General features: G+C 37.0%; 1 protein-coding gene and 1 long non-coding RNA gene across 2 annotated transcripts in view; one reads left to right on the top strand and one right to left on the bottom strand.

Moving 5' to 3' along the window:
* The window catches only part of LOC148953391 (uncharacterized), a 257,683-nt gene that overhangs the window by 90,408 nt on the left and 142,461 nt on the right, over positions 1–24,814 (top strand). The window lies entirely within an intron of this gene.
* LOC148953392 (uncharacterized) overlaps positions 1–24,814 on the bottom strand; it is a 99,207-nt gene that overhangs the window by 67,102 nt on the left and 7,291 nt on the right. The window contains exon 2 of the mRNA XM_089087321.1: positions 2,327–2,909. Coding sequence (XP_088943447.1) covers positions 2,327–2,909 — 583 coding nt within the window. The remainder of the gene's footprint in view (positions 1–2,326; positions 2,910–24,814) is intronic.

The following is a 24,814-nucleotide window of genomic DNA, read 5'->3' as shown; positions in this document are numbered from 1 at the left end:
AATGCCATAAGAGACATTTTTAAAGACTATACATGAAAAAAGAATATAATTTCAACTATGAGCTACTATTTATATTTTTTAAGAATTTGATTGGTGGTGATTGTACCCCTCCCACCAACCCTAAGCACATACCCAATAAATTACATAGCTTGTTAGTAATTAATGGAGACGAATTTTTAAATTATAGTCTTAAAAACGATATATGTATGGAAGGTAAATAAGAAACATTTAGAGCCAAATAGACTATACCTGTGTTGAATGCCATAAAAGACATTTTTAAAGACTATACATGAAAAAAGAATATAATTTCAACTATTAGCTACGTTTGAAATTTATTCAGAATATTATTGGTGGGGATTGCAACCCTCCCACCTACCCCAAAGCCCACTCCAAATACAGTAATGATATGGTTTGTATTTAAAGGAGACGTATTGTTCAATTATAGTCTTAAAAAACGAGATATTTCTGTAAGGTACATAAGAAACATTTAGAGCCAAATAGCCTTTACCTGTATGGAATGCCATAAAACACATTTTTAAATACGATACATGAAAAAAACAACACATTCAACTATTAGCTACGTTTGAAATTTATTCAGAATATTAATGGTGGGATTGCACCCCTTCCCCAACTCCTTTTTTTCTCTACAATAATTACCGATCATTATTAGCCGAGTAGGCGATGTTCCTTTCATCGAGTTTGCCTAATTAAGACTGCAGTGAAATATGGATGCAATTTCACGAGAAGCGACAATATACCCTTTTAGTCAAAATATCTAAAGAGCTGTTATAGAGCAGGCAAATTTTATCGTAGATATGTAATTATGATTGTTTACTTCGAGCGTTTGCGTCATGTAGTTACAGGAGTTCGCTTTCTGTGCAAAACCCAGATGATAGATAGTTAATTGCTTACTCTAGGGAAAAAAGGGGGTTATGTTCTTATGATAAATCAAGAATAATGTGTATTTACTCATCATCATAATTATTTTGTTGTCCATTAGAACGAATAAGTTTGATTCTAATAGGCTTAATATAAGTTCTATTAATCAACTGATCCAGAAAGACCAATTGCATCTAAATTTATACCGAAAAAACACGAGTATAAGCCCTCCAGCTGTAAACCAGTATTTCTAGAATGAGACCATCCTTTGAATACGCAATATAAGGAATTTTGAATATTGAACCAGAAAGAAAAAAAACATGTCATGATGACGGATGAACGAAGTTGCTAAAGCATATATCATGTAAACCCGTCTGGTTGCATTATACAATCTCGTCCATAGTTTCAAAACATGTTTGATCACTTTATAGGTCTATAATATAGGAGGTCTATATATGGGATGGTTTATAGGAATATATCTGTGAAAATTACATTTAAAGTAATTACTACCTTTGTAATAACTGAATTTACATAATGATTTTTCTAGGCCATGGCAATGTTTCTTCGGGCCATGCAACCGCTTTAAAGGGTTGGGAGATCGTTTTTCTAGTTTAACCGAACTTACATAACAGTTATTTTTATAATTTGTTATTTTTAACAATCATGTTTTTTCAAACATGTATGGGTAATCAAAATTTTTATAATTTGAGGGAGGGGGGCACTTTACCAGTGTTTCTCAATGGACAATTACGGCCAACTTGATTATTAGTTTAACGTAATAAAGACGGTTTTCTAAGCCAAGCAACATTTTTCTATTGTGTCTGAAGTTGTCATTCTCATTTTTATGAGTCATTTCATCACAATAGCGTTTTTTCAGGCCAAACAACTGTTTTTACAAGCCAAGAGCCATTTTTATAGGGTTTCTGAACTTTATTTTAAAATCAACTTTATAATTTGTTTTTATTGCTGTAATATTTTTATGGGACGAGACCAGTTTTCGAGTTTTTATAATTTGTGTTACATAACAATAATGTTTTTTCCAGGCCAAGCAGCTGTTCTTAAATGCCGGAAAACCGTTTCTCCAATGTGTATCATGGCACAATTGTGATTAACAATTGTTTTTCTCATAATGACAACATGTTTCATGCAAAGTAACCGTTTTGACAGAACGTTTTTCTAATGTGTCTGAACATGCCATTGCAATCATTTTCATACCTAGTATTTTTATACCAAAATTTGTTTTTGGGTGGGGGGAAGAAGTAACTATTTTTACTGACTGACAGGCAATTTTATACTTCATCTGAACTTACCATTGTAATCGTTTATATCATCTTCTTTTTGCATAATAGAACTGTTTTCTCATTATGATCACCAATATAACCTTTTTTTAGAATACCAATCGTTTTTTCAGGCTTGGAGACTGTTTTCCAGTGAATCTAAAACTTACCATTATAGTTTTCAGGTAAGTCATTAAAAGTGTAGTAACCATTTTGATCGACTATCAGCCCGTCTTCCAAGTCCATAAAGTGCTTCCAACCTTCATTATGCAGAGGAGCATCGTAGTCTAAGGACAATGGCAGAAGTTCGTGTTCCGCAAGGATGCTGTTTTGATTCTTATTTGGGATTATTCCGTCCTCCAATCTTGACATAGGTTTCCAACCATTGTGATACATGTTATTTGAAATTCTACGGCCCATTGTCCATAATTCTGGTTTGTCAATTTCTTTGACGTATCGATTCTTGTTTGGGATTATTCCATCGTCCAAGCCTGATGCGTATTTCCAACCATCTTCATTGATATTACTAAAAAGGCAGCAGCCCATTGTCCATGATTCTGATTGGCCAGTATCCAGGTTATTACCAAATATCAAACCCTCATCCAAGGTTGAAGATCGTTTCCAGGCTTCATGATGTGAATTAAGAATTGGTTGATCTGCTCGGAATTGTGACTCTCCACGCCTTGAGTAAAGTTTTTTGTTACTTCCTAGTTCTTGTAATGAAGCCACAATCGATGTCACGAATAGCAATTCCTGAAAATTATAGTTTTACTGAAACAGGATCTTGTTTTAAGACTTCTTAACCTTTTATGAAAACATCCAAGAAAAAAACTGGGAAAACCAAAAAACTTAATTATGTTTACGCACTTGCGTAGAAAGGAAATCCTTCTGGTGTGTTCTCCCCTCCCCCCAAAAAACAATTCAATGTCTTCAATGTTTTCTTCGTAAGGTTCTATACACCTTTTTTTTACCTGTTCCCACATTTTCCCAACCGACGTTACGCGCAGAAGTTTCTAAAAAGTAATTTCACTGACAGAAAAAATCATGTTTTGAAATGTTTTATCTATTACAAAAATTAAAAAAAAACAAATTTACTTATGCATGTGTACTTGTGCAGGAAGGGAACCCTTCAGCTGCGTTCTCCTTTCCCCTCCAAAAAAAAAATCTATGGTTCTATATGTTCATGTGTTATTACGTTTTTCCAGTCGATGTCGTCAACAGTTCTATACGATACGTTCTATACGATACCGCTATATCCCTAATCAACTCGACGACGGGTATCCAGTGTTCGGACAACCTCGATCCTAATTATTGCTTTTCTTTCCTTAGTTCAACTGCCACAAAATATATTGGAGCACTTCTGTGGCCGCCAATTGAAAGTTGAGCACTTCTATTGGTTTTATTTTACTGTTTCAACAAGGAATTTCATTATATTTTAATTAGGATTAAGAAAATGCAATTTAATTTTTCTACTGGTAATTTTGCTAAGATTTATCCCAACTTTAGTTACGATTAAGCCCGCTATTTCCCCTCCAGTTGCAGGTACGATAGTGTATCCTTGCTTATAGTTTTGAGCTATTAGCAAAAGAATGAATTTGCTAATTATAGAGGCATTAGCTTGGTTTCTTTAGAAATCAAATTAATTAGTATGATGATATTTTTAGACTTGGTGAGGCAGTAGATACAGTTTTGAGAAAAGAATATTGTTGTTTTAGGAAGGGGAGAGGATGCATACACCAGATTTTTCCTCTTGGATTAATAATTGAGAAGTTGGATTTTATCCAACTATCCAACTATATACGACTAGGGATTTTATCCAACTCCCTAGTCGTAAAGGAAAAAATATATTGGTTTCCCAGGAAAAAAAGGACCCTAAAAAAGTCCAACAAACTTGATTCTCCTTCACAACTTAAAGTTTAAAAACATAAATTTCATGCCAAGTACACGCTAATTTACAAGAAAAAGTTTTTCTGGGGTACAAGGGCCCCTCAAAAGTAAAGCTAAATTTTGCTTTTAAAATTTTACATTTTATGACAATGCTAAAGAAAACTATGAGTTTACTAATGCATTTGCACTTACGCACGAGGGGAATGCTTCAGGCCTGTAGCCCCCCCCCCCCAAAAAAAAAGACCCAAAATATTATATATTTTTCCATTAATACTACTACTACTAACCACTCACCGCAGCACCAAGCCACCTGAGGTCAACGCAGCTACGCACGCACCTCCTCCATCCTAATCTATTCAAAGCCTCCCTTTTTACACCCTCCCACGAAGTTCCCATTTGCTTTAAATTTTTATTTATGACGTCCTTCCTCCCCAGACGAGGACGATCTGCTTTCCATTTAGCCCTAAACGGTTGGCCGAAAAGAACAATCTTCGGCAATCTGTCATCCTTCAATTCAGTTTTCAATTCAGTTTTATTAATAATAGATTCAATAAAAATATGAAAAATTCATACAAAAAAAGATACAATCATTAAGTAAACACTTTAAAATACTAAACACTTTTCCTCTAGGCCATAGCCTGTTTAGGTAACATAGATTGCTGCAGTTTACGTGAGCATTCAAATCCATCCACTCCATAATACCAAAAATGAGACCCAGCTACTAAAAACAATATAATTCCCTTTAACTTATCTTTAACTACCCTTCAAACCTTTCCCTAACCCATTCCCCCTTTCTCCCCCAAGAAAAAAAAACAATCAACCCAATGACTCAAAATACTTTTTTATAGCAAATTTAAATGATCCCGTTGATCTCTTCTCTTTTAAATCTTTAGGCAACGCATTCCACACCCTACAGCACGGTATATCAATAGAAAAATCGGATCTTACGCAGGGTGTAGGAGGTATGTTAAGTTGATCTTTAGTTCTAATATTTGCATAATGGAGATTTGAGATATTTTGAAACAAATTTGAAAAACACTCAAGTAAAAGGCCATGATGAAATCGGTATGCAAAAGTAGTGCAAGCAATTTTATGTAAATTATCAGTTGATTGTATAATCCCCATCTCCTATAAGTAAAAGAGCTTTATCATTAATTTTTTTCAATCTTTGAGTATGAATTTTAAATGTTGACATCCAGGCTATTGAAGAATATTTGAGATGGGATTGGATCAGAGAAAAATAAAGCAGGTGTAAAATTTTATATGAACTTTTACATGAAGGTCAGGAAGTAAATGATATTTTGGAGTTGGCACGGGTTTTAACAGAGTTTTTTGGTGTGATAGGTGAAAAAACAATTAATACAGTACGCAAGAGTGATAAGAAGTTCACAGATTTTTTACCACCACCATGCACTGGATCAATGGGTTTTGTTCATGTAGCTGAAGAAGATATAATCTTAATTGTTAAAAATCTTAAAGGTATTTCATCTTTAGGCTATGACAAGATTCAAACAAAAGTAATCAGAGAAAGCATCCATTCACTCGTGAAGCCTCTAACTTATTTGGTAAACTTTTCTACTAATACGGGCGAAATTCAATCTGATCTTTAAAAAGCTAGGGTTGTCCCACTTTTTAAAGTGGAGATCATCTTGATGTTACGAATTACAGACCTATATCACAACTTTCAGTCTTTTCTAAAATGAGACAATTTGGCTTCAGACCTGATCATTCCACAGAAGACACGTTTTCATCTTTAACACTGTTTATTAATAAAATGATGGATAAAGGTAAAATTCCTGCAGTGGTTTTAATTGACTTAAAAAAAGCTTTCGATTGTATGGTACATAAAATCTTATTCGGAAAATTAAATCATGTTGGTATTCGTGGCAATTTACTGTCAGGGTTCAGAAATTACCTTAACAAGAGAAAGATCTTTATAGGTAATGATAAATTAAGTGCTACTGAGATTAATTGTGGCGTACCACAAGGTTCCACACTTGGACCACTGTTAGTTATTATTCTTATTAATGATATGCAGTTTATATTGCATGGGCCACAAAGTAGCTGTTGCTTGTTCTGTGCAAATAATTTACCTGTTGAGGAAGAAAATTCTGGTGATGACCTGGTGCAAAGTTTTGCTGATGATACAGCAATTAGAAATAGCTCATGATGATTTTTCTTCACTTTACAATAAACTTCAATTAGCTACTGAGCGATTTTATGATTGGATGGATGTCAATAAGCTAGTGATCAATGTGCTTAAATCACAAAGTTTAATTTTTCCGCGAACAGGAAAATCCTACCCAGATTTTTGGGGTCTATTAACATCGAGAGGCGTGATTATAAGACCTGAGACGGGTTTCACTAAATACTTGGGACTTTTGCTTGATGAAAATATTTCTTTTGAACATCATTTGAATACTGTATATTTCAAAGTTTCAAGAAATTCCGATATGATTAAAAAACTTAAACATTTTTTCCCCAGAAAAATTTTACCCCTGCTATATTTTTCTCTGATCCAATCCAACCTCAAATACTGTTCAATAGTTTGGATGCCAACATTTAAAATTCATACTCAAAGATTAACAAAAATTAACGATAAAGCTTTTTTTCTTCATGAAGAAAAAAAAATCAACATGTAACTAGTTTCACTGAACAAAAATAAAATCAGCATTCAACAAGTTCCACGAACAAAAATCAGCATGCGACAAGTTCCATGAACAAAATCAGTTTCATGAGGAGAAAAATCAATTAACAAGTTTCACGAAGAGAAAAAAACAACATGCAACAAGTTTCGCGGACAAAAAACAGAATGCAAAAAAATCCATCAACAGTGCTTGGGCTTCGGCTGAATTTTGCTAGGGTCCTCCAATGGTTAGGTTAAGGCCCCCTCCGTTGGAAATGTTCACTAGGGCCCACTAAAAAATCAACACGTATGAAGTTTCACGAGCAAAAAGATAAAAATCACCACGCATTAAGTATCACGAATAAAAAATCAGCACGCAAAAACTTCCTTGAAGAAAATTAGTTTCGCGAGGAGAAAAAATCAATGTATAAGTTTCACGAAGAAAAAAAATCAACATGTAACAAGTTTCACGAACAAAAAGAAAATCAGCATTCAACAATTTCCACGAACAAAAATCAGCATGCGACAAGTTCCATGAACAAAATCTGTTTCACGAGGAGAAAAATCAATGTAGAAGTTTCACGAAGAGAAAAAGCAACATGCAACAAGTTTCATTGACAAAAATCAGTATGCAAAAAAATTCCATGAACAATACTTGGGCTTCGGTTGAATTGCTTGCTAGGGTTCTCCGATGGTTAGGTTAGAGCCCCCTCCTTTGGAAATGTTTGCTGGCGCCCGGTCGAATTGGATGCTTGGGCTCCAGTTGAAGCGGTTGCTAGGGTCCTCCGATGGTTAGGTTATGGATCCAGGGGACAATTTTGAAAACTCCCTAGTAATAATGAGTTGGAGATGCCACATGGATACCGGGGGAGTAGGCGTGTAAAGCTGTGATGGTGTTGTGTTTTGTGGAGAATTATGATAGGCTTGGCTTGCAAAAAAAAGCTTGAATCACGGGATTGAAGCATAATTTTTTAGCAAAAAATGTCTGAAAAATGTCTTAGGAATGATGAAGGGGGTTTCAGAAGGTGCCGCAGTGCAGTAATAGTGCGGCAATGTGGTGTGAATTGCTTGAAGTATCACGTTATAGCAATGAAATTTCGAGTTCCTGCTGTGCAAATAAAAAAAGAAGTGTTTAATTTAGACTCGTGAGCTTATTTTCAGTGAGAAAAGTTGGAACGGTCCTAAAGGTGGGATGAGTGTATGATTCTACTAGGATGCCGAATGGGTAGGCGCGTAATGCTGTGATGATGTGCAATGTTTTGTGGAGCATTATGACAGGCTTGGTTTGCAAAAATTGAATCAACGGATTGAAGAATAATTTTTAGCAAAAAATGTCTGAGAAACATCTTAGGAATAATGAAGAGCGTCAGAGGGTGCCGTAGATCAGTAATAGCGTGGCACTGTGCCGTGAATGGCTTGGAGTATCACGTTCTAGCAATAAAATGTCAAGTTCCCGCTGATCAAAAATAAAAAAACACTGTTTAATTTAGATTCATGAGCTTATTTTCGGTGGGAAAAAAAAGCTGAAAATATCCTAAAGGGGGGATGAGTGTTTGATTCCACGTGGATGCCGAAGGGGCAGGTGCGTAAAGCTGTGATGGTGTGGAGTATTTTGTGGAGCATTATAATAGGCTTGGCTTGCAAAAACTTGAATCACCGGATTGAAGCAAAATTTTGAACAAGAAATGTCTGAAAAAATCTTCGGAATGATGATGAAGGTGTCAGAGGGTGCCACAGAGCAGTAATGGTGTGACACTGTAGTGTGACTTGCTCGGAGTAACACGTTCTAACAATGAAATGTCGAGTTTCCGCTTTTCAAAAATAAAGAAAACAGTGTTTAATTTAGATTCATGAGCTTATTTTTGGTGAAAAAAGTTGAAAATGTCTTAGGAATGACGAAGGGCTTGATTCCACGTGGATGTCAGAGGAGCAGGCACGTAATGCCATGGTGGTGTGGAGTGTTCTCTGGAGCATCTTGAATGGCTTGGTTTGCAAAAAAAATTTGAATCACCGGATTGAAGCATAATTCTTAACAAGAAATGTCTGAAAAATTTCTTTGGAATGATGAAGGGGATATCAGAGGGTGCCGCAGAGCGGTAAGGGTTTGGTAGAGTGGCATGAATTGCCATGGGGGCATCATGTTGAGGGTGGATTGCTAAAATATAATGTATTTAAAAGAACAATTATGCATTTTCGTTAAAAAGTTCTTAATAGGCCTTAAGTTTGCATCTAATATCAGCCATATCCCATGGTATTGCATGCCATAATCCCTGACTTTCTATTATACACGGTTCTTTTTGAATATTGATTATAAAACTTTTTCCAAAAAATAAGTTTCCCAAATAAAAGTAAAGAACTCCATTAAACAAAAATGGGCAAAAATATAATCAAATAATCTACCAAGCTTGAAACTACCACAAATCAGCATCGATAGATAAATGAAACCCAAAACGAACAGAAATTACAATAAATAACCGAGTCAAACTCAAAACGAGCAGAAATTAACATAGTTTGGGCTCAAAACCCCTATGCCTCCCCAAGGCCAGAACATAATTTGCACTTAAAAAATTTGCACATTGAAAAAAATGTATAAATGTTTTTACGTTTATAACTTTAATAAATCAAATAATATTGACATTTTGATTACTAAATATCAGTATATGTATATTAAACTGATAATGCAAATTCATTTGTATTTTTTCAGTAAAGTGCAAATTATGTTCTGTCCTTGGGCAGGCATAGGGGTTTTGAGCCCAACTTATGTTAATTTCTGCTCGTTTTGAGTTTGACTCGGTTATTTATTGTAATTTCTGTTCGTTTTGGGTTTAATTTATTTATCGATGCTGATTTGTGATCGTTTCACGCTTGGTAGATAATTTAATTTTATTTTTACTCATTTTTTTTTTGTTTAATGGAGTTCTTTACTTTTCTTTGAAAAACTTATTTTGTGGAAAAAGTTGTTTTAATTAATTTCTGTTCGATTCATATTGACATAGTCTTTTCAGGAAAAAAGAAAATAATACTTTAAATCTTTTCGTTTTTTAAGAATTTATTGTTTGGCCTGCTATTTGTATGCTAGAGAAAAATTTTCAGTAATTTTTAAAAACATACACCCTTTTAAAAATCTGGGCACAAATAATAGTGTTTAATTTAGTTTCATACCTCCTCTAGTTGACCTGAAATAGAAAACTTGATACCATTCGCAAAAAAATCTCTTTACTTTCTTTGATAGCTTGGATACACTTACGCTATTTTGATTTGGTTAAATTTTAAGAGCAGAAGTAGCCCCGAAAGTTTGAATATAATACCCTCAGCCGTTCTTGGGATACTGCTGAGATGCCTTATTGGGAATTAGTATTAATACAGTGCATTTTGATTTAATCTTACGGCAACATTTAGTTTTTAAACATAAAGGCAAATGGGTGGGTGGGGGTGGGATTAGTTTCCCTCCAATCACTTTCGACTATTAAAAAGGGCATCAGCCCTTTCTATTTTCAATCAAATGAGCCCTTTTCTAAGTTCCCACGACAACTCCTTCGATACAAAGTGCCCTGGTCTAAGCAACAACAATAAAAAAAATAATACATTATACCCACATCAGTCTTTACTATAAAAATGTCAAGCCTTCCAATCACTTTTGACTATGAAAGAGTGCACTAGGCCTTTCGATTTTCAATTAAATAAGCCCTATTTGAGTTTCTGCTGTAGAGCTTCAATTGAACACCGTACGTGCCCCCAGGATCAGTATTAAAAACCTGGCCCTAAAGGTAGTTAGTGGGGTTGCCATTATCTAAGGCATAAATTTCGGAATTTTCAACTAAATTATGGTAAGTGCCTGTCTCAAAATACTTATTGGATGTGTTTAGGAAAATGGTGGGCGTGAAAGGGGCGTTAGTCGCTCTCCAGTCACTTTAGACTATTAAAAAGGGCACTAGCCGTTTCAATTTCCAATCAAATGAGCCCTTTTGAAGTTTCTACAGAAACGCTTTAAAAAAAAACTTATATGCCCTCAAGGCATAACTTACAGCCCTCGCCCTGAGGGCTGGGGGGATTGTCATCATCGAAGACAAAATTTCCAGAACTTTTTGCAACGTTGAACAAAATGGCTATCTAAAAATTTTGATTGGATGTGTTTGGGGGAATGGTGGGCGACAGAGGGGGGTTAGCTACTATTAAAAGGGTTACTAACCCTCTCAAATTCCATATGAATGAGCCCCTTTGAAGTTTTTACGACAACTCTATCTCTATGAACCTTATATGCCCCCAGGGCATACCTTACAACCCTTGCCCTGAGGGCTGGGTGGGATTTCCATCCTCAGAGACCTAATTTCCAGAACTTTCTGCAACGCTGAGCAAAATGGCTATCTGAAAATTTTGATTGGATTTGTTTGGGGGAATGGTGGGCGTGAGAGGGGGGTTAGTTACTATTAAAAAGGGCACTAAGCCTCTCAATTTCCAATTGAATGAGCCCCGTTTGAAGTTTTTACGACAACTCTATCTATAAGAGCCTTATATGCCCCCAGGGCATAACTTACAACCTTTGCCCTGGGGGTTCTGGGGGGGTTTGCCATCCTTAAATACATAATTTCCAGAACTTTTAACTACGTTGAACAAAATGGCTATCTCTAAACTTTGATTCAATGTGTTTGGGGAAATGATGGGCGTGAGAGAGGGGTTAATTACTCTCCACTCACTTTCGACTATAAAAAGGGCAATTTTAATTTCCAATCAAATGAGTCCCTTTTCAAATTTCTACAACAACATTCTATATAAACCTTATATCCCCTCAGGGCATAACTTACAACCCTTGCACTGAGGGCTCTGATGGGGTTATCATCCTAAAAGGCCTAATTTCAAGAACTTTCGACTACGTTGAACCAAATAGATATCTAAAATTTTGATTGGATGTGTTTGGGGAAATGATGGGCGTGAGAGGGGTGTTAAGGTGCCCTTCAATCTCTTTCGACTATTAATAGGGCACTAGCCCTTTCAATTTCCAATCGAATACTTTCTATAAAAACCTTATATGCCTTCAGGGCATAACTTACGACCCTTGCCTTAAGAGCTGTGGGGAAGTGTCCTCCTTGAAGACCTAATCTCCAAAACTGTAAACGACGTTGAATAAAATGGATATCTAAAATTTTTGATTGGATGTGTTTGGGGAAAAGGTTGGCGTGAGAGGGGGGTTAGTTGCCCTCAAATCACTTTTGAGAATATTAAAAAGGGCTCTAACCCTTTGAATTTCCAATCGAATGAGCACATTTCCAAGTTTCTACGACAAAGATTTCAATATAAACTTATATACCCCAGGGGATAACTTATAACCCTTGCCCTGAAGACTGTGGGGGAGTGTTCTAATCAAAGGTATAATTTCCTGAACTTTAAACTGCGTGGAACAAAATGGCTATCTCAAAAATTTTGATTGGATGCTTTTCGGGAAATGGTGGGCGTGGAAGGGTTTCAATCATTTACGACTATTAAAAAGGGCACTAGCCCTTTGAATTTCCAATCGAAAGAGCCTTTTTTGAAGTTTCTACGACAACGCGTTCTATAAAAAACCTTATATGCCCAAAGGTCATAACTTAAAACCATTGCCCAGAGGGCTTTGGGGGGGGGGTTGTCATCCTCAAAGACATAAGGTCCCGAAATTTCAACTGCGTAGAACAAAATGACTGTCTTAAAATTTTGATTTGATTTGTTTGGGGAAAAGGTGGGCGTGAGAGGGGGGATAGTTGCCTTCCAATCACTTCCGACTATTAAAAAGGGCACTTTTTTGAAGTTTCTATGACAACTCCTTCTATAAAAACCTTATATGCCCCCCCGGGCATAACTTAAAACCCTTGCCCTGAAGGCTGTGGGGGAGTGTCCTCCTCAAAAACATAATTTCTACGACAACTTCTTCGATACGAAGTACCCTGCTCTAAAGGGAAAACAAACAAATAATACATTGTACCAACGTCATTCTTATATGCCCTCAGGGCATAACTTAAAACCCTTGCCCCGAAAGTTTTGAGGGAGAGTCCTCCTCAAAAACATATTTTCTATCTGGAAATCAACTACTCTGAACAAAATGGCTACCTCAAAATTTTTATTGGATGTGTTTGGGGGAATGATGGGCGTGGGGGGCTAGTTGGCCTCCACTTACCTTCGACTATTAAAAAGGGCACTAACCCTTTGAATTTCCAATCGAAGGAGCACATTTAAAAGTTTCTACGACAAAGATTTCAATATAAACTTATATACCCCAGGGGATAACTTATAACCCTTGCCCTGAAGATTGTGGGGGAGTGTTCTAATCAAAGGTATAATTTCCTGAACTTTAAACTGCGTGGAACAAAATGGCTATCTCAAAAATTTTGATTGGATGCTTTTCGGGAAATGGTGGGCGTGGTGTTCTTTTTTTGGTGTTCAATGGGTTTATTAACAAATGAAAAGAATAAATCACACATAATCAAAATACTCAGTCCATTCCTGGTCGCCGAGAACCAAAATCTTTACAATTTAACATAATACGCAGAATGGTCACCGCTCCTAATCTCAGACACAACCATACCTTTCATTTTCCAAATAACTACAACTATTACCTTCCCGGTCCTTACCCTCAGAGGAAACCACCCCGTCATATTTAAAAGTCATACATTTGTAATTTAAGTAATTTAAGTTTACTACTTACAGTTAATTCTATTTTTTATTATGCCCTCAGGGCATAATAAAAATTCTAGTTCTTATATGCCCTCAGGGCATAACTTAAAACCCTTGCCCCGAAGGTTTTAGGGGAGTGTCCTCCTCAAAAACATATTTTCTATGTGGAAATCAACTACTCTGAACAAAATGGCTATATCAAAATTTGTATTGGATGTGTTTGGGGTAATGATGGGCGTGGGGGGCTAGTTGCCCTCCACTTACTTTCGACTATTAAAAACGGCACTAACCCTTTGAATTTCCAATCGAAGGAGCACATTTAAAAGTTTCTACGACAAAGATTTCAATATAAACTTATATACCCCAGGGGATAAGTTATAACCCATGCCCTGAAGATTGTGGGGGAGTATTCTAATCAAAGGTATAATTTCCTGAACTTTAAACTGCGTGGAACAAAATGGCTATCTCAAACATTTTGATTGGATGCTTTTCGGGAAATGGTGGGCGTGGTGTTCTTTTTTTGTTGTTCAATGGGTTTATTAACAAATGAAAAGAATAAATCACACATAATTAAAATACTCAGTCCATTCCTGGACGCCGAGAACCAAAATCTTTACAATTTAACATAATACGCAGAATGGTCACCACTCCTAATCTCAGACACAACCATACCTCTCAATTTCCAAATAACTAAAACTATTACCTTCCCGTTCCTTACCCTTAGGGGAAACCACCCGTCATACTTAAAAATCATACATTTGTAATTTAAGTAATTTAAGTTTACTACTTACATTTAATTCTATTTTTTATTATGCCCTCAGGGCATAATAAAAATTCTAGTTCTTATATGCCCTCAGGGCATAACTTAAAACCCTTGCCCCGAAGGTTTGGAGGAGTGTCCTCCTCAAATACATTTTTTCTATCTGGAAATCAACTACTCTGAACAAAATGGCTATATCAACTTTGTATTGGATGTGTTTGGGGGAATGATGGGCGTGGGGGGCTAGTTGCCCTCCACTTACTTTCGACTATTAAAAACGGCACTAACCCTTTGAATTTCCAATCGAAGGAGCACATTTAAAAGTTTCTACGACAAAGATTTCAATATAAACTTATATACCCCAGGGGATAACTTATAACCCTTGCCCTGAAGATTGTGGGGGAGTGTTCTAATCAAAGGTATAATTTCCTGAACTTTAAACTGCGTGGAACAAAATGGCTATCTCAAACATTTTGATTGGATGCTTTTCGGGAAATGGTGGGCGTGGTGTTCTTTTTTTGTTGTTCAATGGGTTAATTAACAAATGAAAAGAATAAATCACATATAATCAAAATACTCAGTCCATTCCTGGTTGACGAGACCCAAAATCTTTACAATTTAACATAATACGCAGAATGGTCACCGCTCCTAATCTCAGACACAACCATACCTTTCAATTTCCAAATAACTAAAACTATTACCTTCCCGTTCCTTACCCTCAGGGGAAACCACCCCGTCATATTTAAAAGTCATACATTTGTAATTTAAGTAATTTAAATTTACTACTTACATTTAATTCTATTTTTTTTTTTTTTTTATCTATTCATTTGTAATGCTATTAAACGGTTTTTTACTCTTTTTTTAAATGATGCGTGGGAGCTTCTACCTCTCAGCTCTTCTGGGATCAGGTTCCATATATTTGCACAAGCTGCGTTAGGAGCGAAATCTGATCGCACGGTCGGGGTGAGGGGTATTTGCAGGTTTGATGATGATCAGGTATGCAAATTATGCTGGTCTGAAATAGGTAGAAATAATCTTTTAAACGCAGATGGCAGCTCTCCAGCTAAAAACTTGAACACAAAGGTCAAGCATGATAATTGATGCAGGGACCCTAATGACAAGTACTCTTCATTTTTTCCAATTAATATCAGGCATCGTTGATGAATCGAATTCAGTTTTCGCAGGTGGGATTTAAAAGTTTATTGCCAGATGATTGCACGATACTGTAAATGGGGTTTTATAAAAGCGTTGTACAGGAGGACCAGCGTTTTCTGCGGCAAAGCGCTTTTCAGTTTTTTATTATTCCAAAATTCCGGGATAGCTTCAACTCTACTGCTTGAATATGATGCACGACTGATAGCTTCTCATCGAGGAAGATTCCTAGGTATATTGCAAAATGCTTTTCTGGCCGACTAATCACACTTCTTGATGTCTGGATACCACATATCTCCGGATGGACACTTCCAACCCGGGAAAAAAATAGAACGCAAGACTTCTCAACATTAATAACAAGTCGGTTAGCATCCATCCAGATATACGTCCCCTCCAGAACCTCCCTCAGTTTACACATGAGCGTTGTCTTATCCGTTTCACAGCAACTAAGCGTGGTGTCATCAGCAAAGGCGACGAGCTCATCATCTTCACCTTCGGACTGGAGGGAGTTTTCATCCTGGCACAAGTTACAGCAGCGAAGATTTGTTCCTGCCGGGTTCAGCACTCGACTCAGATCGTTAACATGGATCAGGAAAAGTAATGGTCCTATTATTGAGCCCTGGGGGGCACCGCAGTTAACGAGCACATCGTGTCCAGGATCTTATCCCAAATAAGTGCTGCGGTCCCTCAAATATGATCTGAATCAATCCAGAGCCTCACCTCTTATTCCTATATGTTCCAGTTTTCTGAGGAGAATAGAATTGTACATGCTAACAAATGCTTTCCTGATGTCAAGCAGAACCACTGCAGGTAGTAGACCAGAATCCAAAGCTTTGTTTATCCATAAACTTAACGCCGTTAGTGCATCCTGTGTGGAGTGCCCTGGTCTGAACCCAAACTGGCGATTATTAAGAAACCCATTCTTCTCCAGAAACTGGAGTAGCTGCTGTTGCATAGGTTTTTCAAAAACTTTTGAAAAAACTGAGAGGATAGAAATAGGTCTGTAATTAGCCGGGTCAACTCGAGAACCCCCTTTGTGCAGTGGAATTAGTCTAGCTTTCTTTGACAGTTCTGGGAAAGTGCCCTTGTGCAGAGACAAATTTATGAGGTAAGTAAGGGGCTCTATGATTGAAGGGGCAACTGCTTTTAACACTTTGGTATGTACTCGGTCGAACCCAGAAGCCAAATTGCCTCTTAGATTTAGTAAGATTAGCAGAATTTCAGATGGAGAGACAGGTGCTATTGTCATGGACTTAGTGCATGCTGGACCAAGGTAATCTCTAAAACTCTTCGCGGAATTCCCAACAGAATCTGCTGTTTTTCTGCCCACTTCTGCAAAAAAATGTTCCCAATACATTTGCAACGTTATCTAGTCCTGTTACCGTCTCCCCATTGACAGATAATTTAGATGGAAGCTCAGGTGGGGGGCTGCAGGGACGCAGTATAGAGTTAACAACCTTCCATATTTTCCGAGAATTTTTGCCACTTTCAGCTATTTTCTCACTAAAATAATCTCGTTTAGCTTTACGTAAAACTGACCGATGACATTTTTTATATTTTTCATATTTCTCCAGCGTTGCAATACATGAGTCATTTGTGTAATCCATCCACAGTTTATTTTTCTTGTTACTACACTAGTTCAGTTTATGGCTAATCAATATGCTTATAGGTTTATTTTTCTATCCCATCTCCTATAATGCTTTTCAAAACAGCAACCCGTACATATTTTAATTAAAAGACTTGTATATTCCTCGAATCCCGAATTGACATCATCTGTATTCATAACACTTTCCCAGGATATGCTCTCTAGATTTTGAATAAGAATCTTCAAGTTCTCCACATTTAGTTTCCCGATAGTGAACTCTTGCTTAATCAAAGCTTTAGACTTTAGATATTAATGCTGCATTTTGAAATTTGTAATCGGAGGGAAGTGATCTGAAGAGTCGGATAGCAGAACTGAGGCTGATGCTGGAGGCAGAGTCGAAAAAATGTTGTCAATCAGTGAGTGGGAAATGGCAGTTCCTCTGGTTGGAATCGTCGTCGAGGGGTACATATTCGAAGCAGACATTATACTAAGCAGATGTGTCGCACCGGAAGATAGAGGATGAATAATATTGATGGTGCAGTCCCCCATTAGAATAGCTGCATTCCCTTGTTTTACTAGATGATCCAGTATTTGGCTTAAGTTTTCCAAGAATGAAGAAACAGATCCTGCCGTTGGGTAGTATTCTTCTCCAACTGTTAATTTCTTCTGTAAAGGTAAACATATTTCCAGGAAAAGTGATTCATAAATTCCTTCTATATTCCAGGTTAATTCTTTGTTAATGCATACCGAGTACTCTTGCCGTGTGTAAATAGCTAAACCTCCTCTCTTCAATGCTGTTCTTTGCAAAAAATGGGAACTATATCCAGGTATTTCCAGAAGGGTATCTGTTTGTCTTGTTAAAAAGGTTTCGCAAAGTCCGACTACATCTGGCTGCAACTGTTGACAAAGAGTCGTTAGATCCGCGAACGATGAGCATAACCCTTGACAGTTCAGTTGAAGAACAGTGAGGTGAGAGTCACAGCGTCCCGTACTTATATTACACACTTCTTCATAACGGCTTCTATGAAATTTACTTTTATCAAATAACTGGGTATCAGATTCAGTATAAATTTTTAAATCAAAATATTTTCTAAATCAAAAAAATTTCTTCCAGCTCTACTAATTTAGCCTTAATTTGGCTTGTCGATGAGGAGGTCCTCACGGGTGGAATAGAACAGGAATTCATCACTTGCAAACATACTGAAGAGAGGGAGAGAGAGAGAGTGGAAGGAGTTCAATCACTTACGACTATTAAAAAGAGCACTAGCCCTTTGAATTTCCAATCGAATGAGCCTTTTTTGAATGAGCATTCGAATGAGCATTTCAATTTCCAATTGAATGAGCCTTTTTTGAAGTTTCTACGACAATTCTTTATGTGAAAACTTTACATACCCCAAGGGCTTAACTTACAACCCTTCCCCTGAGGACTTTGGGGGGTTGTCATTTTTAAACACCTAATATCCAGAACTTTCAACTACGTTGAACAAAATGGCCATCTCAAAATTTTGATTGAATTTGTTTGGGGAAAAGGTGGGAATGAGAGGGGGGTTAGTTGCCCTCCAATCACTTCCGACTATTAAAAAGGGCACTTTTTTGAAGTTTCTATTACAACTCCTTCTATAAAACCCTTATATGCCACCCAGGGCATAACTTACAACCCTTGCCCTGAAGCTTGTGGGGGAGTGTCCTCCTCAAAAACATAATTTCTATGACAACTTCTTCGATACGAAGTGTCCTGCTCTAAAGGAAAAAAAACAAGTAATACATTGTGCCAACATCGTTCTTATATGCCCTCAGGGCATAACTTAAAACTATTGCCCCGAGGGTTGTGGGGGAGTGTCCTCCTCAAAAACATATTTTCTATCTGGAAATCAACTACTCTGAACAAAATGGCTATCTCAAAATTTTTATTGGATGTGTCTGGGGGAATGATGGGCGTGGGCGGCTAGTTGCCCTCCAATCACTTTCGACTATTAAAAAGGGCACTAGCCCTTTGAATTTCCAATCGAATGAGCCTTTTTGAAGTTTCTACGCCTTCTATACAAACCTTATATGCCCCCAGGGCATAGCTTACACCCCTTGCCCTGACGGCCTTCAAATCACTTTCGACTATTAAAAAGAACACAAGCCACTCCAATTTCAAATTAAATGAGCCCTTTTCGAAGTTTCTACGACAACTTCTTCGATACGAAGTGCCCTGCTCTAAAGGAAAAAATAATAAATGATACATTGTGCCAACATCGTTCTTATATGCCCTCAGGGCATAACTTAAAACCGTTGCCCCGAGAATTGTGGGGGAGTGTCCTCCTCAAAAACGTATTTTCTATCTGCAAATCAACTACGCTTAAAAAAATTGCTATCTAAAATTTTTGATTGGATGTGTTTGGGGGAATGTTGGGCGTGGGGGTGGGGGGCTAGTTTCCCTCCAATCACTTTCGACTGTTAAAAAGGGCACTAGTCCTTTGAGTTTCCAATCGAATTAGCCTTTTTTGAAGTTTCTACAACAACACCTTTTATAAAAACCTTATATGCCCCTTGGGCATAACCTAAAACCCTTGCCCTGAAGGCTGTGGGGGAGTGTCCTCCTCAAAAACATAATTTCTATCTGGAAATCAACTACGCTGAACAAAATGGCTATCTCAAAATTTTGATTGGGCGTGTTTCGGGAAATGGCGGGCGTAGAAGGGGCTGTTAGTTGCCTTACAATCACTTTCTACTATTGAAAAGGGCACAAGCCACTCCAATTTCCAATTGAATGAGCCCTTTTTGAAGTTTCTACGACAACTTATTCGATACGAAGTGCCCTGCTCTAAAAAAAAAATAATAAATGATATATTGTGCCAACATCTTTCTTATATGCCCTCAGGGCATAACTTAAAACCCTTGCCCCGAGGGCTGTGGGGGAGTGGCCTCCTCAAAAACATGTTTTCTATATGGAAATCAACTACGCTGAACAAAACGGCTATCTCAAAATTTTGATTGGCTGTGTTTGGGGGAATGCTGGGCATGGGGGGGGCTAGTTACCCTCCAATCACTTTCGACTATTAAAAAGGGCATTAGCCACTCCAGTTCTCAATCGAATGAGCACTTTTCGAAGTTTCTACGACAACTCCATCGACACGAAGTGCCCGGGTATGGACGAGAAAAAATTAAACATTGTGCCCACATCGTTCTTTACTTAGGCAGCGATATCGCGCTGCCTATGATATTGCGATAAGGCTTTTTTCACCTTTTATTTTTTTTTTCGTGTTTTTTAACTGTTTTTTCTCTGTTTTTTTAATATTGTTTATAAATTTGTTTGAAACAATAAGACTTTTATTTAAAAAATCTGTGATTTTAAGATTCTTTTTTTAGCACGATCAAGGTGTTTACACAATTTAAGCATCCCTTAGTCTTTATAGCTAGAAATAAATTTAGAGCAATTTTGTCTAAAAATAAATATTTCCTCTGCGCGGTTTGCATAATCGATATTACACCTAACCAGGAGAAGATCGTCATGAACTTGGAATCCTGCCAGATTTGTTATGGAATAGTCAGAGTTGTGTCTTGTAAAGTCCATGAGGAATGTGTTAGTTCTTGAAAGTATTTCCCTAATACATAATATTGGCCATGGCAGTTTAGTCGTGTTACTTGGAGCGCTGTCTTACTGGAAGAAAATTTACCTTTCAAGTCCTAGCAAGGACAAAGAACTAAAGAAAAAAAACGATTTGAAAGTTTTGGGCCTAAAATAAAATGCCAAAAAAAGTTATTATGTGACAGTGATGTGTGCCGTCATTGCGTAAGATGTGCTGACCTTACATAAAGTATGCGCCACCATTAAGTTAAAAGAAACGAAGAACTGCTTTGAACGTTTTGCGTGAAAAATAAAATGTCAAAAAAACTTATTATGCGACAGTGATGGTTGCGCTGTCATTACGTGAGCTCACTCATGCTGTGTGCTGTTGTTACGTTACAAGCGGGGATTTCCCATGGGTCCTGTTGCAAGATAACATAAAATTGGGTCAAATAAATTACACCTGACCGGTTAAAATGAGGTGAATTGTGTAACGTCCTTGGATTGCAGTGAGGGTTGTGTCGTGACGTCAGAGAGCTCCCGTAGGAATCCCATGTTTATTTCCCTATCTGACAGTTTAAAGGCGAGGGTGAATTGTGACATCAGAGGTCTGCGATCAGAATCCGATGTTAATTTCGTAGGGATGTCGTAGAATCGATTAAAGGTGTGTCGTGACGTCAGAGGGCATGTCGTCAGAATCCCATGCAAAAAAGGAATAGGGCGGCACTCGGAATCTTGTAGATACTGAAACGAAATTGGAATCCCGGGAATCTTGCCAGATGACCGCATTGGACAGGTACAAAGAAGTAGGAACCGCACTTGTACACCCCCTATGGGCCTCACAGAAATCCCATGTTAATTTCGTGTCTGTCACTTTAAATAGATTGATCCCCCACTACTTATAACTAGATTGTTATACCTACAAAATTGCAATAGTCTGTATCCATTACTGTTTTCTTTTCCTACACCAAATTTACCTAGGCTAGAATACCATCTATCCCTGTTTCCACAGACCTAGGCGTTAAAATCTCCTAGTAAAACATCATATTTCTACATGGGACCCTTTTTAGTTGCTCCTGTAACTGTAAGTAAAATTCATCTGAGTCACTAATATCTCCGTCAGTCAGTTCTACAGGGGTATATACAACTATAACTGATGCCCTCACCTTTTTACTCATAAAATGAGCAATTAGTATTCTATTATTAATACCTTCCCATTCTAAACAAAACCTAGCAGCTTCCTTGTTCATCATGAGCCCTACTCCCTGACTATGTACCCCATCCTTCCTGCCTGAGTAAACAAATTCTATATCACCTAGTTCCATGCTTCCTACCCCTGGGATATGAGTTTCTGAAACTTTTAGTAATTCCAGCTCGAGTCCAGCCACAATGATCTGTATTTTCTTAAAATTCACTTCTTTTCCTACTTTTTCAATCGATGTCATGAACGGAGACCCCTTAAAAAAAATTTAGCCGAAACAAAATCTTGTTTTAGTATTCCAAGAATTTTTTTATTCAATTATGAACAATTGAAAAAAATATATTAATCTATTTATCCGTATGTGCTTACGTAGAAAGGATTACTCTTCAGGTACATTCTAGAACTTCCAGCCCCTTTTCCCCTGGAAACACTATATTTTCTATATTTCTCACTAATTTTAATTTTTTTTTGAAAATTCGTCCGTTTTCTCATTTTTTTTTTAATGGATTTCAGGAACAGTTATTCTTGAAAACCAATTTTAGCAATTCTTGAAAACCAATTCTTGAAAACCAATTCTTGAAAACAAAAAGAATAGTTTCTTTTAATTATGAAAAAACTTCTTGTTTAATCGCGAAAAATCAACAAGATCCTATCAATTTACTCTTTGCACTTGTGTGGTATAATACATATTTAAAAACATCCCCACATAAAAAACACAATGCTTTCTATATTTTCCCAATAACTGTCTGTATTCTTTTTAAATTCACGTGTTTCAAGTTTTTTTCCTATTCTTGTCATGAAAAGCTATTCTTGAAAAACAATTAATTAAAAAGATCTTGTCTTTTTTACTGAAAGTAAGGAGCGACATTAAAAATTCAGATGAACAGAAATTATTCCGTATATGAAGGGGCTGTCCTCTGCTCAACGTCTCGCTCTTTACGCTAAAATTTAACTCTTTGTCACAACTCTACTTTTTAAAACAATAAAAGCTTTAGCGTACAGAGCGAGGCGCTGAGGAGGGAACAGCCCCTTTAATATACGGAATTATTTCTGTATGTTTTAAGTTTTTATTTCTCTCCTTACTGTCAGTTAAAAAACTTTTTTTATTTAATTTCTGAACATTTTTTTAACTAATGGAGGTTCGAATTTGGCTTATTGTACATGAAAAACTAAAAAAAAATTTGTATATTAATTTTGGCAAATTTATTCTGTACATGAAGGGTTGCCCCCTCTTCAATACCTTGCTCTTTACGCTAAAGCTGTTAGTAGTTTTAAAGAAGCTTCCTATTCTAATTAAACGGCCCCTGCTAGACACTAGACTACTGCTAGACGCAGTAGAAACTCTTAAAAAATTGGGACAAACATTCAAACTTTCGCGTAAAGAGCAAGGTATTGAAGAGGGGGCAACCCTTCATATATGGTATAATGTTTTTGCATTTTTCAAGTAATGCCGGTAAATATTGCACAGCCTCTAAGAAATCTACTACTCCCCCCAAAAATTTTCCTCCCCAAGGAAGATTCTCCCTATAGAAATCCACCCCAAGCACAAACATTCAAACTTTCGCGTAAAGAGCAAGGTATTGAAGAGGGGGCAACCCTTCATATATGGTATAATGTTTTTGCATTTTTCAAGTAATGCCGGTAAATATTGCACAGCCTCTAAGAAATCTACTACTCCCCCCAAAAATTTTCCTCCCCAAGGAAGATTCTCCCTATAGAAATCCACCCCAAGCACACATACACACACAACCCCCCCCCCCCCCAAAAAAAAAATGACTGTATATTTCCCAATAACAAATTCTATACGTAGATAATGGACGAATCTCATAACTTAAAGGTCTCTCCCCACGTACTGTGGGGGGTCATTTTACACATAAAGACATAATTATTTAATCTTTCAACTATACTGAACAAAGTACGTAGTTATCCCAAGATGTTAATCAAGCAATTTGGGGAAAAAAGTAGCGTGGGAGGGGCCCAATTGCCCTCCAGTCCTTTTGGTCACTAAAAGAGGGCACCAGAACTTTTGATTTCGTTTCGAATGCACCCTCTTTCGATCTTCTAGGATAATTATTTCGATACAATCACCCCTGGGAAAAAAAAAACAAACAAATAAACACGAATCCGTGATCTGTCATATGGCAAAAACAGCAAAATGTCACATTTTTGCAGATAGGAGCTTGAAACTTCTACAGTAGGGTTTTTTGGTACTCTGAATCTGATGGGGTAATTTTCATTTAGGGGGTATTTTCCCCTATTTCGAAAATCTGGCAAATTTTCTCAGGCTCGTAACTTTGGATGGGTAAAACTAAACTTAATAAATCATATATATAAGCATAATAAGCTAATTCTTTTGATGTATATATTGATGCTCTGTATTTTAGAGTTCCGGTTACTACTGAGCCGAGTCACTCCTTACTTAAAGTTCATTACCACGAACTGTTTGATTCAATTGTAGCAAAATCAATCTTCAAGAATCTTAATCAACTTCAAGAATTCTTATTTTTTATGAAAAAACTCAAGAAAAAATTACCTGTCAGGTCATGTGCAGGTATTTATGAAGGAATGGGATCTTTTGGAGGTTTCTCCTACGTCTCCTTCCCCCTCCCCCCAAAAAAAGAAGAAAATATCCTTATTTTCCTAAGAAAATTTGTGTTTTTTATATTTGAGAGTTTTTTTTATCGATGTCACGTCCAGCACGTGATATTCGTGCAAAATGCAACATGAATATATCTTGCGTTGAAAATGCTGATATATTATGCAAAAATACCAGTATTATTAGTCAATGACCTTATTGGCCTTTAATTTTATTGGATTGCGATACGTTGTTCAACTTGAATTAGTGAGGTTAATTTTTTTTTGCTATTTTCGAAGAAACGGTTGAATAAAAATGTTCAGAGCTACAAAATGCTAACATTTCTTAACATCAAATGGTGTCAGTTTCACTTGTTGTTCGATATTGTCTACACTTCCATCCATCCATCCATCCTAGAGTAGGGCTAAAGTAGTTAGCCATAGAACTAAGGGATGATCGAGATTTTTGGTTTGACTTATGACGGATAATGTCGACTGGACTTGTATAAAAAAAACGGGGCCTGAATTTGCTTGGACACGCAGGCGAACAAGTAACCTAAGCCTAATAGGCTTGCCCACTTAGAGTCTTAGACGGAATGCCGTGTTTTAGGATTGACATATGACAGATAAGTCTCCTGGACTCGCAGGCAAACGGGGAGGCCTACAGTTTTCCAAGTG

The sequence above is a fragment of the Artemia sp. Qi Xiang Cuo genome, chromosome 4 (genome assembly GCF_049724085.1).
Source record: "Artemia sp. Qi Xiang Cuo chromosome 4, ASM4972408v1, whole genome shotgun sequence".
Taxonomy (NCBI): domain Eukaryota; kingdom Metazoa; phylum Arthropoda; class Branchiopoda; order Anostraca; family Artemiidae; genus Artemia; species Artemia sp. Qi Xiang Cuo.
The sequence above is the reverse complement of the archived record's forward strand: the minus strand, read 5'-3'. Positions and strand labels throughout refer to the sequence as shown.